Genomic DNA, 18,835 nt, shown 5'->3' with positions numbered 1-18,835 from the left:
CACGCCTCCTCATAGCACGGCCACGCTCCTCTGGGACAATGGCCGTCCCTAAAACTCCTCTTTATGTGACTGAAACATGTGGACGCAACTCACATCATCAACTCACGTCATGGCTGCAGTGATCATTTTTAGATGCTCTAAAAGAAACTCTCCATCGGCCCTGAGCAAATGAGCAGGTAAACAGAAGGTCTGGATGCTACACAAAGCACAAAAACTACCTTCCTGTTTCTGTTTCCATTTGCAACCCAAGTGGGGCTGAACAGCCAACACCGCCGTCCCAGGGAGGGGAACACAGACGGCAATGGAGAGCAAAGGAGTGTTGGAAGATATGCTTGGATCAGCATACAAACAGACGCGAAAAAACAAACAAACACAAACATATCATGCGCCTGATCTAACCACACTGACAGGTTTGCCTTCCAGGGCCAGGTATTGGAGCAGGAGGGCAGTGGAGCAGGTGGTGCAGAAAAGTAGCACTGGTAGGCTGGGCAGCTCTCCATGCCAGTTGGCACTGCCAACCGGCCCCCACCCCCCCTTCCTATGCCCTACTGCGTCTCTGTACTGGGATATACACTGTACATCCTGTCCCCGTTGGGGGTGGAAGAGGGCAGGAGGGACAGGAGGGAACCTATCCAGCATGACAGGCTGTTTAGGAGGACTTTATTACTGCAGCATGGTTCGCAGGGGGAGAGGAGGGAGAGATGTACAGCTTGCAGAGATTTTAGGTAACAGTTGGAGCAGAGAAAAAAGAAAACTCACAGGAAAAAAGCAGAGGAGAATGGATAGAACGATGCGAACGCCTGCGAGTTGGCTGGTTACTGGTGGTAGAATGAAAATGTTTGCAGTGTCTGTGAGTGAACCCATTCAGTCAGAAAGCATGAAAGACACATATGCATTTTTCATAAGGAATCACATCGGCACTCACACTGTCGTTTCTGACAGTAAAGGAGAGGCAGAGTGAGCCTGTGTTTGTGTGTGTGTGTGTATGGGGTGGGAGTGGGGGAAGGCGAGTGTTGACCTTCCCGCTTTTCAGCTGAGCCCAGGTTCCTTCTGAGGCATTAAAGGTCATCTAAGAAGGTGAGCAGAATTATTCACAATGTCAAATTAGGGCAAACTGTCTTCTCTGTCAGAGATAAACAGTAAGCGCTGTTTCACATGCTGTCTAACAAAATTCTGTCCTCTGAATAATATATGGAAAAGGCTGTTTCACACTTTGCTTCACTTACTACACACACAAACAAGCACGATGAGCAAAATGCTGATTTTTTCTTTTTCTTTTTACACATGCACTGGGCCCGCATCCAACAACACGTTTTATCAATGCCAAGTGTTATGTTTAATTGGAGTAGGCTGGTAGATTAGGGCTGGGAAATATAACTACCGGTATACCATCAAACAACACAGCTCTGTCAACCTGAGGAGATTCTTTGAAGCTATTTTTGAATTTAAGTACTCCTTGAAAATCTCTGTATTGTCACGCAATGTTTTGTGCTTTACATAAATATTTGGTTCACAACATTTTAGCATTAACATAATGAGGAACCTTCATTTTTGTAACATATTTATTGGACTAGGCAAAAAAACAACAACAACATATTCCTATCATGTTACCATGCCCATACATTTTTTTTTACAGTTGCATTTCATAAAACTTCTGCAGAATTACACATCAACTAATATGATGTTCATCCATATCAGCCATCCCCAAATTACTATTGATCTACTTAAAGGATGCCTGCCCTGTGTGCCTCACAGTATTTAGTGTATTTAGATCTCCCACTACTTTTATTTTGTCTAATAGTAACATTATTACCTACTTATAGGACTATTTACTAAATTGCAATGCTAACTTTTTCAAATCAAGTCTGTTCTTGTAATAAAGAAATAACTTTACAATTAAGAACTCTTAGACTTAGTTTATCAGATCCGTATCAAAATGTATCAACCGAGATGGTCCTGCCTCTTAATCATGTTATTATGTTTGTTCTGTGCCTCATGTTCATTAGTTCATTCAGTGCAGTGGTTTCCCAACTTAGAGTTCAGGACCCTTAGCAAGGGGCCAAAAAGTAAATAAATCTTAGAAGTTGCGAGAACAATATTAGACAACACAAAGTTGTTTGCTTGCAAGTATATTGCTTTGTTTTAAAAGGTCAGCATTCACTGCAAGAGCAGACTTCTCCTGTACGTTGAGAACAAAGAACACAAAGATCATGTAAATTTGTAACACTAGCTGTGCTATAGAACTAAGTCATTTTATTTTGTAAGAAGTCAAGTGAGAAGACATGAATGACATCTGCCAAACAAGGTATAACAGACTGGGTTTAACTTTAGCCATGCCTATTATGTACATGTCAAATTCACTGAAGTTCTTTGCAAACACTGACAGACCCCAGATAAGTGACAAGTTACATAAGCCCTATTTCACAAACAGAAACAAGTCTTTCATGCCACCTGGGCTTTCTCAGCACATTGGCTCTCAGTTTTGGTTTTAAAAACACATCTCTATAAACTGTGAATTACGTCAGATTACTTCTCCGCTCACACACAAAACACACTGTCCCAGCACAACAAGCCATAGTGATGTCTCTCTCTTCCTGTTGCAATCAACATAATCTGTCAATATCCTTCCCCTCTGTCTGGCCCCAACTGCTGTAAACAGAGGTGGCAGGATAACAAAAAGTTCCATATGTGGAGAGTGTGTTTTTTCCTGGCTTCAACCGGGCTCCACCATGGCTCACTTAAAAACGACAATAGAAACACTTGACATCTCTCCAAAGTATTTAACTCTCGCTTGGCTGTGTCTGTCTCATACTCTCTGAGCTCATTTTGTATTCGGTGTGTCAGATCTCTCCATCCTTGACCGTCTCAGGCTGCCATGGTCTGCTAGCAGAACAACAGATACAGTTGACATCCCCTAAAGTCTTTAAACCCCTACCGTCATCCCTTGCTTAGTGGCCTGTATTTTCTCTTGTCACTCTTGCTATCTGTCTTCCTCTCCTCCTGTCACTCTCTCCATCCAAAACCCAACTATCCTTCCTGTTCCTTCGTGTCCAAGCCTGTGTCCGTTTACCTCATCACCACACGGGCTTTAGGGACTCCTCTCTGTGAAGCATTACCCCAGCTGACATCATCCTGAAAGCTCAAGCTCATTTTCCATCTAATCTTTTACACCCTCTTCCTCTCCTCTGTCAAACCCTGCTTCTTCCACACACTCTTCTGAATACTAATGCCCCTACCTTCTTTTCATCTCTAGCTTAATGGTGGCCATATGGCTCCTTATGCCATTCAGTACATCTGGCCCATGCGGCAGAAATGTGTACACGTCGCTTAAATTTGCACTTCTAAACTTTTTTTTTTTTAACACAAAATGTGTCACTGTGGTGTATAATTTCACTTTTATCTCCTATGTGGCTCAATCTCTTTTCAAAAGAAATGTTGAATTGCCCTCATTCAGTCTGTAACTTGTTTTAATGGAAGATTTAAGAAATAAAGAAATAAAATGGCAGAGTAGGAATAAACCCTTCTTTGAAATTAAACATTAGATTTTTATGAGCTTTTTCTTTTTGATCAAAGAGCAGGACACTTTTCTGAAATGCTTTATGAGCAGCCTTGTGTAGGATGTCACATTCCTTCTTTTTCTTTTAAATTCTTATTGCTTTTATTCTTGACCTTGAGTTTCTCTGCCGTATCTTTCTGTACTAAAAGAGTAACACAATTTAATGTGGCCATTAAGAAATCTTTAGTACTTTAACCTTTAGTTCTGAAAGATCTTATATGACTAATGCCATAATTATTCAACACATCTTCAAAATGGAAAGTCCCACGCAAAGGTCAGGAGTTGAAACAAAACTACTAGACGTCTTTTCCATGACAGTCTTTCTTCAAACTGAAATTCAATATCATTGCATGCTGAATTATCTCCACCTGAGACACTATTGACCCAAAAGTATAAGCAGTGCTCCTTTACTGATTAATCAGCGACTGAGTTTGTGGCCCCGGGTAAATGATCAAAGCAGGCAGCCAACACAGACACAAGTTTCTCCCTCCCTCTCATGCTCCACCACTTTCTCAACTCGCCCTCTGCTCTAATACCACAGACTTTGCTTACTCAACATTCTGAGTAATGGCATCTTGACTGGGAGCTGATGATGAAAATGTACTGGATCTTCTGCTGAGCACTGTGCCATTCCCTGAGGACACTTGATACAGCTGGAGTAAATGAGGTTGCTAACTACAAGCTCAGCTCCCACCACTGAAACCTCTGAATCATACTCTGCCGTCTAGTGCATTCACATTTTGTTATGATTGTTGTTATGATGATGCCAAAATCATTTGTTTCTTTAGTTTCAAAGTCAAAAGGGACTTTTAGATTAAATTAAACTGACAAAGGTATTTAGACTCTTCACTCAATGCTTAGTTGAAGAACCTTCGCAACAATTATGTTCTTATTGACAAACTCTGCACATTTGGATTTAGGGATTTTCTGCTATTCTTATCTTAAAATCCTCTCCAGCCCTGTCATATTGATTGTGGAAAGATACTTACAGATCTCCCCAGAGATATTAGATATTAGAGAGCCAGGGCTCTGACTGGGTTACTTAAAGGTAGGGTTGGAGATCCTGGAATTTTTTTGTGAAAAAGCATTAAATTACTTGGTTGCAATCTGGGTGTGGAGAGGATTTCAAGCAATTCTGTAAAAATGCCACAGAATAAGATCCCCAACCCTTCCTTTAAGGACAATCACAGAGTTGACTATAAGCATCTCCTGTGTTGTATTGGCTTGAGCTTGGGGTCATTGTCCTGCGAATCTTAATCCAATTCTGAAGTCCTGAGATGTTTTCATTCATCTCTTCAACTCTACCTCCACCCTGACCAGTCTCTCTGTATCCGTCTATGCAAAAAACACATAGCACCACAATACCACCGCCATGCCAACGTTGAGATGAGGTACCTGGTTTCCACCAGACATGATGTTTATAATTGAGGCCAAACAATTCTGCTAGAGAATAATTTTGAATATTTGGTTATTCACAATTTGAAAGTATTTTTATGTGTCTTTTTCAATACTTTTGTTGTATTAAAGGGACAACGAGGAGTTTTGGAAAAGCGAAGCGTTTTCACACTACATTTATGAGTCTCCGCGCGCACCGTAAAATTCTTTGACCGGCGCAAGACGGACCCATGTTTTCATTCATCAATAATTAAAGTCAGAGGTTCAAAGAGGTTCACATACCGTCGTAGTTCTGACCATAAACGGCGATTCTGCGGCGTTATTCTCATGACTCGCCATGAAGGAAACGCTGGTCGACTCGACCAGCATTTCCGCCACCACTAATAATAACAAAATAACGATAGAGACAGAACGATATATTTATCGAAAATGGGCCCATTAACAAGTGTGGGTAGCGGAGATTCATCCACATTAAAGCAGAAGTGAGTGATATATTTGTGTTAATATAAGTCTTAAATAGTTATATCTTCCGACAGCAATCACTTACATAGAGTGTTTGGACTGAAACACGGGTCTCTCAGTCCCTCTGCTCTGCTCGGAGCCGAAGAGAAAACATTTATCGTATCCTACAGTTTTTATCCAATGAGGAGAGAGAACGGCATGCAGGGCTGTGTGTGCAGCCAAGGAACGCCGTGAATGTGGTGACGTAGCGACGAGGACTGTTATGGTGCGTTCAAGGAAACTCGTATTTTTCCGACCGTGAAGTGGTACCAGTTCGATCTGGTACGAGTTCACCAGTCGGAAGTTACGAGTGGCCGTTATAGTGACTTTCACCGGTAAAACAGGTCGGAAAAACACGAGTGGGTTGCCTGGAACGCTACAAAGTCGTAAGTTGTGACTTGAAGCTGTAATTTACGATTTCAAAAGCCTGCCTGGAACGCAGCATTAGCGAAAACGACCGGATCACTTTTTTATAACCGAATAGAAACTCCTCGTTGTCCCTTTAAATTCAGGGGGAAAAAATCATGTGTTTTGCTTTGTAATGATAAATAAATGAGTCTGCAAAGAATTTACGGTAAATGATTTTAAGGTTGCAACGTAACAAAATGTGTTGACCTGTGTCTACTTAAAAAGCAGAATTGACAGATTCATTAAATTTCATGGTCAAGCACAGAAATAGGGGCAGGAAACAATCTGATATGCAGCCTGTTAAGATAAGCATTGCAGTAATGTTTGTTGTTGAAGGTGTCATTTAAAAAACAGCAGATGCAGAACTCTGACTCGACAGAATGAGACAGAGGACACAAAACAGATGGGGTGTTAGAAAGAGAAAGACTGAAAGTAATAAAAGGATGGGGAACGACCTCTACTGGGAATATATCAGGTACACACACACACACATGGATAGATATATACAGTAAATCAGAAACGGCCCTCAGGAGTGACCGCATAGGGGATTCCTGGAGTTATAAAGCATGAGGATGGAGGAGCAGGTGACAGCAGGAGGGATGGAGGGGGGGCTGTCTCATTGAAGACAGAGCAGGGAGTTGAGCCTGGAGTAGGGAACTAGGTTCATGGAAGGAAACAGCCACACAGTGGGACTGCAAGTAGGATGAGGCCAGTGGTGTTTTTTTTTGTTATTGTCACCAAATCCCACAAAAAGCTTAAATCCAACATTTGAGCCTAATTGAATTTATTTTTAGTGTTGCATGTGAAGCCAGAAGCCTGATGGTTTATTCCTCTGTGCAACAGACCTCCGCTAAAAACACATCAGTGTGCCACACTAATGCACAGGGTGACACGTGCTTTCCCGTATTCCTGTAGCGTACTCTGAGTCAGTCTACTCAGTGCTGGTGCTATAAATACTCACAAACTGTGTACCAAGAGTTTTTCATCAGTGTTTCCTAAAAGCCATAGTGCGTAGCTGTTTTGGGAATTTACCTTTGACATCTATTACTGGGTCAAAACAACAGCTAAATGATCAGCGCTGCCGCTGCTCACCATTTACCAGAGGCCAAAGTCACATCCTCTTAGTTTTTATTAAAGCATTTTCACAACATTCAGAATAATGTCAAATAAAAAAGACTTGTAAGATTGTTATATGGACAAATAAAAGCTGTATATACCACTGTATATGTGTCCAGGACAGTGTCATGTAGTGTAGGGCTGAGGACTAAAATCACTGCCGCACTTGTGGTTGTAGGCCTCCACCAACCAGTCAAGTTGCAGTTTACTCTATGTCTATCCAGACTCTTACAGTATCTGTAAGACTTGATAAAAACCATTATGTACATTTTGTGGTATGGTCACAAAAGTGTTTTGTGAACTTTGACAACAAAACTTTCTTGAGTCCAAGTGGATGTTTGTGCCAGAATGAAATTCCCCCCCAGGCTGTCCTGATATCATCTTCACAGGAAGTGGAACAGGACCTTGACCATTGCCCACGTAAATCTGATCATCTCGTCCATGAGGTCAAGTGAACATCTGAACCAAATTTGGAGAAATTCCCTCAAGCTGTCCCTGAGATATTGCGTTTTTGAAAATGGGACACATTCAGACGATCTCAAAGCAGACTGCCTGCGGCCACCGCAGCAATCAGAGTGCAGGCATAAAAAAGGGAGGGAAGGGGGCTTAATAATTGCCTAATAGTCTTTCTATAGTCAACTGTATGAAAAGCAGAACAACACAGGAAGGGTGTAAACCAGCATTTCAACACACAGTAGCTAGATGCTTCCTCATCCTCCAACAGGAGAGAGCTAAACTGGCCTTACATACATACATACATAATGAATTTCACAGCCTGCCCTGCTAATAATAAAATACCTCATCATGATCTATTTATAGCAGACAAAAAATATGCACAAAAGTAATCATTGGGGACACACTTTTACTTCAGGTTACCTACACACTCAAGCTATGTACAGTCAGGCTGAGCGCAGTAGCAGGCTTCATGGTGAACTGGCTCCCTGTCATCTTCCCTCATTCATAATTCACACAGCCATTTATCACACACACACACGCTCCTGCTGTGCACACTAACGAGTCACTACAGCCGACAAACATGGACAGGGTGCGGCTGCATGTGTGGGTGTTTATATTTAGTGTGCTTGAATGCAAAGCTCAGAAAGTGTGTGTGAAAGTGTCAGCAAGTGTGTGCGTAGGAGGGTGGATGGGGAGGGTTATTGTGAGTGTCACCTTAAGAGTGAGCTCCATCCATCAGTGTCAGTGAAGTCTAGAGTGTGTCTGTTAGGAAGAGTGCTGGCATTTTCTGTACCCTTGATCACAAAGGAGAAAGGCTTAGGATGCATCAATGACTCATGATAGCCATTTATCACCTGGGCATCAGCACAACTGAGAGGAGAGCTAGCTTAGCCACATGCACAGCTCAATTCACACTGTGCTAACAGGGAAACGCAATGTACCAAATATACAACAGCCGGAGAGAGACACACAAAGATGCTTTTACATTTCTTACACTTTCTCAAGGTTTACGGATGTCTGCGACTGCGAGTCAGTGTATGCAATTTATATGCGTAGGTGGCCTTTAGAGCTGCAGCGGCGAAGAATCGTTTCACGTGTTTTGCTCATTCTTGCTGGGCTCACACAAAAACAGACCTTCGCTTGGCCTTCACTGCTATGTGAAAGCCACAGCTTCGGCTTAATAAAAGTCAGTTTGGGCCCAGTAAGAGCAGAAATCCTTCCATCTAAAGAGAGCCGGCAGTTTCCAGTTGACCCCAGCTCCTTACAACAGCTAATTAGTCTAAGTGGGCTCAGGGTGTAGAACTGGAGTAAGTGTGTATGTGTTTTGAAACCTTTCTCAGGTGTTTTGCTGGTGGTTGGTGTTATGACTACAAGCCAGTTGAAGACTTGAAGAGTAGGAGTAGGAGTGTAGGAGTAAAAACCCTGAGCAAGGTGATCTCTAAGAAGCAACCCTATTCATCTTCCTGTCTCACTCCATATTAAACTATCTATTAAACTTTATCTTCTCTCTCTAACCTTTTTCCTGCATGCCCTCTCCTCCGTTCTGCTTTCTCTAGTCACTTTTCATCTCTGTCTGCAGGAGAGAACGTTATGTTTGCAGGAAGTCACACAAGCACATCATCTCAGCACATTTTCATGTGTATGTGAAAGCCCCTATGGTGTTTGGTAACAGCCAGGCCTGCAGCATGTAGTCAATGAGAGACAGCAGCAAGAAGACTTTTTTATAGACATTATGCTAAAAGTGCATCAAGATGACATGATTGAACTGTATCGCTGACTCTGGGAATTTGATGTTTTGTCCCCTGTGGTAAGGAATCCAATTCTACTGGTAATTGTGTTTGTGTGCCTTCTCCATTCAGGAGCCTTATTAACACTGTACATTTGAGTACTAGAAAAGACTCTGAAGGGACCGCAGCCTTGGGTATAATGAGATAACATTGCAGCATCCACCTCTGCACAATAAACTAATGCATGGCTGCATTACTGCATTAAACCAGCAGTTAAATGTGACCCCAGGGGTATCTGGTCATGCCCTCAGGGTGGCAATCAGGGTCTTCTGGTGACACTTGGTTATAAAGCCTAGGCCTGTTAATCAGAGCAACTGAAATGTGGAGTCAAAGCACATGGTATAAACACCCAGTTGATAGTATAACATCAGCACCTGTAGTGAAAAGTGTGATATCTGATATGTCTTGGTTACTAGTAATTTTTACTCCCTTTACAATATCAACAAAATTATAACTCAAACTAGAGCTGCAACAATTGATTATTTTAATTTCCAGGTTATCTGCTGATTATTTTGTTTCAATATTTCAGACAATGTTAATATCTCTTGTTTGTCAAGGCAATCCTCAAAACCCCCAAACTACTAGCCTGACAAGCCAGACTATATCACTAAAATGTATAGTCTGGAAACGACCGGTAGACCTCGGCTCAATCCAGGGGGCGGGATGAAGGCTGTCTTTCAAACTGCCTCTGCACGCATTAGGGTAGCGCTACGACTAATCAGAGCAAAGAGCAGGATGACGTTAGCCTGACAAGCCAATTAAAATGTATGTCGCCATCGCGTTAAGCCCGCCCAACGACTCTCTAAACAGATAGAGCGCTGTGATTGGTGAACACAATCGGTGTTCGAGACTCAAAAAGTTCCTTTGGCTCGTTTCTAGACCCACCTACGGAGCAAATATTTTTTGCTGCCGCTAGGGTGCATCTAGATTTCTAGGCTACCAAACTACTGAATTTACACTTAAAAAAAACCCCAGAGAAAATAAAAATAAAATAAAAAATCTTGCTCAAGGGTTTTCTGTTTTTTCCTTCACAAATTACCTAAATAATTAATCAATTGGAGTTATAGTCGGGGATCTACTGAAAAGGAAAGAAAGGTAAATGGTCTATGAAGGTTTGCACAAACATTTGCGACTTTTAAGTGTTTCATTCATTCATTCATTTTAAAAAATCCAGGACTGTCAAGAGTATATTTTTACTACAATATCAAAGAAAAAGTCATCACTGCTTTATCACAATGTTATAATAATGACATTTGTTATGGCACAGCACTGGTGCCTCTGTTATCATAACACTCGATAAGTAGCATTGAATGAAAACTGCAAGTGACTGAGCAAGGTGAACAGCGTGTACTAGACAACATGCTGTGCAGCATGTTACTCCCCACATTCCACATGTCCTATGTTTGTTCTGCAGGCTCAGCTGTGTCAGCTCCTCGCATGTGTGGCTCCTTATCAGACAGACAGTGGTGGCGCTGATATCAGGCTCTCTCAACCACCTCGCCCTGGGTCATTTCTGTCAGACTAGATAGAGGCAGGACACTTCAGCATTGAGTCAATGGGACAGCTGTCCCCTATAGGAGGGTGGGGAGGTCTACAGGGTCCTCTGACACTTGTCAGGATTAAGTGGACCACAACAGGGTACATGGATGTTCAGAGCACGACTCTCCATGAGTATCAGTTCAATATGGAGCTCACTGGGCCATGTAGATAAGATTATGCAGAGCTCTTTAGGATAATATGCTTTCTGCTTTTGATCTAGAAACTCATTACACCACATGAGTGCAAATCTTTTATTACTTGCAGCATGGGTCCAAGCAGCAAGCAATACCTTTTCTACACAGTCCCCCTAGAACAATTGCTGGTATACAGCCCTGCTGAGTAACAGCGGATAGCCTCAATGACTGCAGCTATAATATCCAGCTAATCACCACATCGCAGACCTTCAATAACCTTGCCACAATGGCCTCTTGTGTGCAGAGCATGACAAGGGATGCTACAGCTCTGCAGACTTGTTCAGTATGATAAAGCCAAAGATGAAAAATGGTGAGATTGTGTTGCTGCAGGCTGCGATGCCATGCTGTGCTGAACTATGATCCGTAATCTTGGGTGATGCCGAACAATGCAGTGTGATGTATTATGCCATTACTCTCTTGGCAGAGCTGTAATCTACCATGCAGAGCCAAGGTGTTCCAGGCAGGACTCGGTCACTGCAATACAATACAGCCGCTTGTCCCCCATGGCAACCTTTAAGGAGTCACATCCCCCTCCCAGACTTCAACCACCTGGGACTGCAGTATGCTGTGTAATAGTAATAAGGACCACAATCTTTTGCCACTGTTTATATAAACCATCCCGACATTTGCCACAGCAGCCTAACCACACTATAGCTCTATGTCTACCCCTCCTTAACCCCAAATCACAGTAAGCCGCTCCACTTGGAGCATCCCACTTCACTATCGACCCCCCCCCCCCCCCCCCCCCCCCCCCCCCGTCTCTCTACAGTAGGGCTGAATGCTGTGTGCGCATACTGATTTGGATTCAAGAGTCTAGACAAAAATTATGCTACGTATATGATTGCTGGCAGGGGGAGAAGACAGCTGTGTATATAATAAGGTAAAAAAGCCAAAGCGTTTACCTTTTTGTCAAGTGCAGAAGTGTGTGGATGGAGCATGCACGCGCACACACACACACACAGCCGTTTAAGGTGTGAAATCCAGAGACTTAAATGTGTACAGCTTATCTTTATCTGCTTGTGGTCCACACTAAAGCTCAACACAGAGGTCTAGTTACATGGTAAGCTTAAAGTAGTGGTCTTCAGGCTAAGCTGCTGAAGTTCTGTCCACTTAGTATCACCATCCACTGGACCAAAACTGAGTCTTAAATGGGAGAGCCAGACCACAGCAAAATGCAATTCATCTACCTCTCTAGTTGATTCCTGTTTGCATTTATCAGTCCCTGCTTCTTTAAGTGCAACGTCAAAAGCAGCCTCATTTATCGCGGTCAAGGTCACAGGTATAGCAGCCATTATAATTAATTCTCCACTGAGCCTCAGGCAAATGCTGTACACTTTGCAGACTGACATGCATCCCTATGGAAAAGCATTCGCAGTGCAGGGGCAGGGATGTGTGAAAGCGAATATGTGTGTGCGAATGTGAATCTCCCAAAAGCACAAATGGCTCTCCCGATAACTAATACCTGCTGCAGAGCATGAAGTAATAGGACCAGAGTGGGGACACAGAACATTCATCACCAGGACTATTTGCAGCTAAGTTCTGCTCTGTGCTCAAATCAATCCTAATGTAGCTAATCAATTATTGTTCTGAAGGCTAAAAGGTAGACAAGGAATCGAGACAAATTAATACCATGGACCAGAATACAAATTATCTCCTGTTTTATAGCTAGCAAAGTAATGGCCTTGGTTGATTTTCTTTGATATCCACATGACATGAGAATCTTTCTTGATGCCTCATCATAAATAAACACAACCATGACAGCCTCATTATAGGCAATCAATATCATTCACTGAGATAAAAACAGCTGGCTGGCAAGTGGCTGATGTGTTGGGGGTGGGGGTGGGGGGGTCAGGATAACACCAGGCCAGTGTGGGAAGATATGATGATGGAGAATTACCAACATTAATCACTTTAGCCAAGGAGATTATCCAGTCTTGCTTAATTAGAAATCTCCCACAGGGCAAAAGAGAGGAGAGAGCAGGGCGAGATGGGATATACTGTACGCAGGTGCCCCAGCACAGCTTCACTCCACAGTTAAGTTGGAAAAGGTCATGCTCACAATTTCAAAGTGAATCTGAGAACATGCCTTACCTCGAGGCAGCTGGTTACTGAGAACCCTGTGCATAATGAGTATAAGCAGAAATGGGCTGAGCAATTTCATGAAAGAGCTATCAGCTCAAATTAGTGACAGGTTTCTTTAGACCATCAAAGTGGAGCTATAGTGTTAATTTGGGTTACCTCTCTTTTTATTAATTCATTCAATTTACCAACCTGGATGATTCACGATTCAGAGCAGGGAAGACACTGTACATACAAAACAGGAAGAGCCTCACAGTTGGAGAAGCTATAACCAGCAATTACAGAGGTACATTAGCACTAATTTGCAGCCTGCTCACCTTGCAGGTTGGATTAAATTGGATATTAACTCTCTTTTAGCTCTGTTTTTGGTCTCTACCAACTGCTATGTTCACCAAGATGTATGCAAATATACTTTAAGTAGCTAGTATCCACCTGTCACACTAGTGTAGTGTTATGGATTGAGGCAGCAACTGCTCATGTGCTTAACAACTACATCTGCTCCATTTTTATTGTAAGACACCACTCTCTGTAAACATCAGCAAACAAACAATTCCCATTTCCCCTGGAAACAATGGCTGCTTGACAGAGAGAAGAAGCAACACTGCCTCTGTCAAAGAAAAAATAGGGCCACACTGACAGTCTGCTCCGAAGGGATAATCTTCTGCAGGTGCCATCATTCTGCATTAAGCACAAAGGAAGGACATAAACAGGTACTTTCCAGGGAAACTGAGCCAAATATAGCCCCCACTTCCAGTAAGGAAAAAGCACAACACAACGAGCTGTGGCCTCAGTGCTGCCCGATACTGAGAAGCAAACACTAGAGTTTTGTGGAGAAAATGCACTGTTCACAGCAGCTTTTGAAAAGGATCATTTCACTTTTATCCTTCCAGTGAGGTGTGTTGTGGTTTAAGATAAGGCTCTATTAGACAACAAATATTATCTGTTATAAACTATTGTGCTACTTAATTCATTGTATAAGTCATTTTCAAGAACAACATAAATTTGTTTTTGGTTTTATTGTCATCTGTTGTTGTTTTTTTTTCTGTTTTTGAGTAATTCAAGTTGAATATATTGAGTTTAGTTTATACAAAACTTGATCGATTTTTCAATTTTCATTGTTTAATAGATATGGTTTGAAGATTTCTGTTTAAGAGTACAGTACTACCTGGCAGCTGAAGCAGAGGGCTGAGGCTGGAAAGATGAAGTGTTTGGTTGAAGTGGAGCAGGGATTTGTAGCCAGTTCCACAGCAAATCTCCCCGGGGAAGTCAGAATTAGAGGACAGGCCCACAGGAAAACAATTAAAGAACTGGCCAACTATGCGGAAAGGAGCAGCTATTGGCTGTGGCTGAAAAGGAAAAGATGCCCTTTGGGCCGCCAAGGTGACTGACTTACCATGAGACACACACCAAGGCCTGACTGGAGGGTGGTGGGCCAACCTCAGCAAAAGGTGTACATGCAATCAAAAGCTAAAACAAGTAATAAATCAAGCTTATTCGTACTGTGTTTATATTCCACCAAATAAAATCCCTTAATAACTGCAATGTTGTCAAACTGTCCTACTTAACCACAAAGGGGCATGAAAACTGAGCCACAACATCTCTATTTGTTCATCTTATTTGTAAGACCACAGGCCTCGGGTCAGTGCTGAGGAGCCAACATGCAGCTGTAACACTCAGCTGACCACATGTGGTTGCACCCTATGCGAACCATTACCACAATGAGCTATGAATAGATTATAACTACAATGAGAAGCTATAAATAAGGCAGTGTAAACTGATGAACATGTGCACCAACATGATGAGACAACAATTATTCAAAAACTCTGCAGCCTCAACTGTGAAAACAATCATAAGCCAAAATATCATTTGTATGAAAGTGAAATATGCACTGACTCAAAAAGACATCAAAAATTCCTAGAAGACAGCTGCACAGTGATCAGTGTATAGGTCAGAGCAGTTTATGTCTGAGCCAGGCAACAGGGAACAGACCCAGCCAGGATCCTGCATGGCTGCGATGCTACCCTAGTGATTTACACAGACTGAACTAGACAGTGGAGGATATTTTACAGCGCTGGAGAACAACTCTCTCCCGACAGCCAGCTCTCTCCCTGGCACAGCAAATCTATAGAGAGAGGATAAATCTTAGGAGGGGAGCTGAATACATGATGGAGGCAAGAAAGGAGCTGGAAAGGAAGAGGAGGGGTGATAACACTGTGAGTAACACATTTAGTCCTGCAATAAAAAAAAAGAGGAGCACGAGCAAGAGCGGCAGTCACTCATTAATCTAAGAGATGAAGGGGAAAATGCAGGCCCATAAATCACTCCTGTTGGCTGGTAAAAGACACTTTTGCTCAATCTTGTTCCTTGACTGGTCACAGCACAGATTTCAAGGTGAAAATAACAGCAATCTGTATAGAGTCACAGCATTTCCTGATAGTTTGTGTGTGTGTGTGTTAACAATAATTAATACTGTATCTAGAATGCACCATACAAAAATCAGTCATGGAGCCCCCAAGGAGACACATTCTACTTCACTTAAACTAAAATAAACCTCAAAAGTTAACTCAAATGGGCAGACGAACCATCTGGAGTACCCTTGTCAGACTCTGTCACTTACACTGTACACTGAGTGATAATGGATCAGCGAGCCTTATATGATAAAAAGAGCCATTAAGCCAGCATTTGTTGCACTATTGGCGATTTACATAAAAATAAAAGCTGCAGCCATGCAGCTGACAGGCAAGTAAAAGAGAGGGCACAATAGAGAGGTGAAGATAAAGCTACAGGCGCTTCTCTATCAGAGAGGGTGACAGCAACATTAAGTTGTAAAGCCATCCCTGGGGTTCAGAGCGAGGTTAAGAGGACGGGACACATTGAGGACGTCTGGAAGACAACATAATTCAACAAGAGAGCAAAAGAGTGGGAAGAGATAGGGTGGAATGGAAGATGGGAAAGAAGATGGCGCCTGTCTGTTATACAGTCACATAATGCCAACACCACAACTCATCTCTGCCGGGAACAAAAACATGATGCTAAAACACTGTGTCGACCTTGACCAATGTGAATGCTCCCCTGCAGTGTTTTCATCCACCTGGGAGCTGAACTGTGATATATTGGCAAAAGTATAGTCATTCCCTGTGGGGATGGCAGGGGAGGAGTATTATAAGACATAAAGTTTAGCATATTATGATGCCAAAGTTTGTGGACCCATGAGGGAATAATTGCAGCAATAAGATTCATTGTTACAGCAAATTTGGAGCAATTGGTGGTGACCTTGGTACTTGTTATTCCTGTTTGGGATTAAACTAATAACATCTACCTTTCTCATACTATAAGCAATAGCAAAACACTGAGACATGAATTCATGAAGGAAAAAATCTTAAAAGACGTACCTTTGAGCTGGTCAGCCACCACACTCTGTCCTATTCTCTCAGGGACCTGTCCGTCTTCATGCCGGTAGCGGTCATCCAGGAAGTTAGCAGTAGCCTGCGATAAGTGGACTTTCCCAGCCACTCCCAGTTGTTCCATTAGGTTGGCCAGGTTGACGTCGTTTGACCAAACATCAAACTTGAAGCGTTTCATTCCCAGAATGCCACACAGCACAGTGCCAGTGTGGACACCCACCCTCATGTTCACCATCTCCCTTTTCTCCTGGCAAAACTGTTCAATAGCTTGGATCATGCCCAGGCCCATCTCCACACAGCAATAGGCGTGGTCTGGTCTGGGTTCAGGACAACCGGCCACACAGTAGTAACAGTCTCCGAGAGTACTGATCTTTTCACAGCCAGTGAGCTCACACAGTCTATCAAAACGTCCAAACAAGTCATTCAGAAGTCCCACGAGAGCATGAGCAGATTTGTTGGCAGACATTTTTGTGAAGCCGACAATGTCTGCAAAGAGGATGCTGACGGGCTCCATCCGTTTCATGTTGAAGGGTCTGAAAATTATCTGGCCCCGAGGGATGGAGGTTTTCTTGCGTTTATGATTTTTAGGGCTAGAGATGGCAGCTGCTGCACCACTAGTGGAATATCGTTTAACAGAATTGTCACCTATCTCTTCATCACCCTGCTTCATCAGTTCATCAGCCACAAGTCTGGGCATGACGGAGTGGATCATTCGTTCCTTCAACGCTTTCTCCACCTCTAGATCCTTGCCATGCATTATAGCCTGTCCCACCTTAAGGAAGGTGCTGCGTGACCGCACCTCAGACATGATGAACAGATGCATGCCGATGGCATGGGCGCAGAGGTGGAGCAGGGCTTTGCCTGGGCCCAGCCAACATAGTGTATCCCAGTCTGACTGAGTGGCTATACTCCAGCTCTCCCCTACCTTGGTCAGGTGCAGCCAGCCCAAACTCTCAAAAAAGACAGAGTAGAGAAACCCAAGCAAGACAGAAGCATAGAGTCGAACGTGGAGAACACTGTAAAGCAAGAGAAGAACCTCAATACAAAGGGAGAAGGTGCCTACAGGAGAAATACAGGGAGACAAGGTGTTACTTCCCAGAAGCTTGTCATATGACAGGTTGTATGTGGGCCCCATACCACTAAACTCTTCCACATCGAGTGTAGGTGTGGGAGATTCTGGTTCCCTGAAGCTTGATGTCTGGATTTGGGGGGCCAGCGTAAGGATGAAGGTTACAACAATAAGCAGCAGAGACACCTGATTGTAGCAGCGAGAATAGAGCTTAGTAAAGGTTAAGAGGAAAAGGAGGAGGCAGAAAAGGAGGAAGGATGCGGTGGGAAGGAGAAAGGCAGTCCTATCGCAGCGGGAAGGGTTGGTGGCAAAATATAATCCCCAGAGGAGGCCAGCGGCAACCAGGTAAAAGAGCACATAGCGGAACCGCCGCTGGGTCTGTGGGAAACACCGTTCTCTACAGGCCTCCTCCAAGATTGAAGAGTCAAACTTTGGGTCCCAGAAATGACCTGCAGATCTCTCAAAAAGCTGAGGCATCTTCTTCTGTATGCGAAAGCTCTTGACTGTCAGCTTCCTGACTCCGGACTCCCCGGAGCTGCAGCTCGAGGAGATGCTGTACTTGCAGTGCTTGGATCCCCCGATGAAGCCTCCTCCGATTGAACCAAGCGGCCCGCCTCCATGCTTGTGTTTGACACTGCTGCCAATCCTCACTGAGACGCCTCCGTCTCCACTTGAGTCACAGCTCACTTCTGTGTTGTGAGGCAGCAGTTGTTGATGTTGGGGCGATGCCATGTTTCGTTTCAATCTGTCCAAAAAATCAAAAAACTATGCAGAAAGTACTGTTAATTCGAAGACAACACAGATAAAACAGTAAGGCAAGATATGAGACACAGACACAGTATAACAACCAGTGTAATGATTGTTAAATCTTAAAAGTGAAAAAAAGGAGAGCACAAAAAAGCTTCTTCGAAGAAAATTCCTCTCAGTTAGCAGTGTAGTGGCAGTAGAAACACCAGCAGGCCTTCCAAAGATTTTCAGTAGTTCATTATTGCCACTCTTGACGTCAGTCCCTGCATTCCTCTACGTTCCCGTCTGTTTTGACGCACTTGAGACTGCAAGGTTCACTCGCTGCCTGCTTTGTTCCAGTCCACTCATCTGTCTGCACACTGTCTCACTCATTGGAAAAATATTTAGGAAAACTCTGCATAACAAAATACTGTGCATGAAGGGAAAAGTTATAAAAAAGAAAACCTAGTGAGTCAAGAAAATATTTTAATGGGACTCTTGAGAAGTTGTGATCACCATGAGTGTATAATCCAGTTGAACTGTGTCACTGAATGTTTTCTTGGAGGGTAGCCAAAGCAGTTTCATTACTGGTGCATGTCCATTAT

At 43.1% G+C, this 18,835-nt stretch overlaps 1 protein-coding gene across 1 annotated transcript in view; it reads right to left on the bottom strand.

Annotated features, from left to right (window-relative positions):
* LOC310989379 (adenylate cyclase 9) overlaps nucleotides 1-18,236 on the bottom strand; it is a gene marked incomplete at its 5' end in the record, with an annotated part of 30,351 nt that extends 12,115 nt beyond the window's left edge. The window contains one exon of the mRNA XM_083976415.1: nucleotides 16,424-18,236. Within this exon, the coding sequence (XP_083832541.1) occupies nucleotides 16,424-18,236 (1,813 nt within the window). The remainder of the gene's footprint in view (nucleotides 1-16,423) is intronic.
* Between the last annotated feature and the right edge of the window lie 599 nt (nucleotides 18,237-18,835).

This window comes from Trachurus trachurus (genome assembly GCF_905171665.1).
Source record: "Trachurus trachurus genome assembly, chromosome: 8".
In the NCBI taxonomy this organism is placed as follows: domain Eukaryota; kingdom Metazoa; phylum Chordata; class Actinopteri; order Carangiformes; family Carangidae; genus Trachurus; species Trachurus trachurus.
Note: the sequence above shows the minus strand (reverse complement) of the source record. Positions and strands in the feature narration are given on the sequence as shown.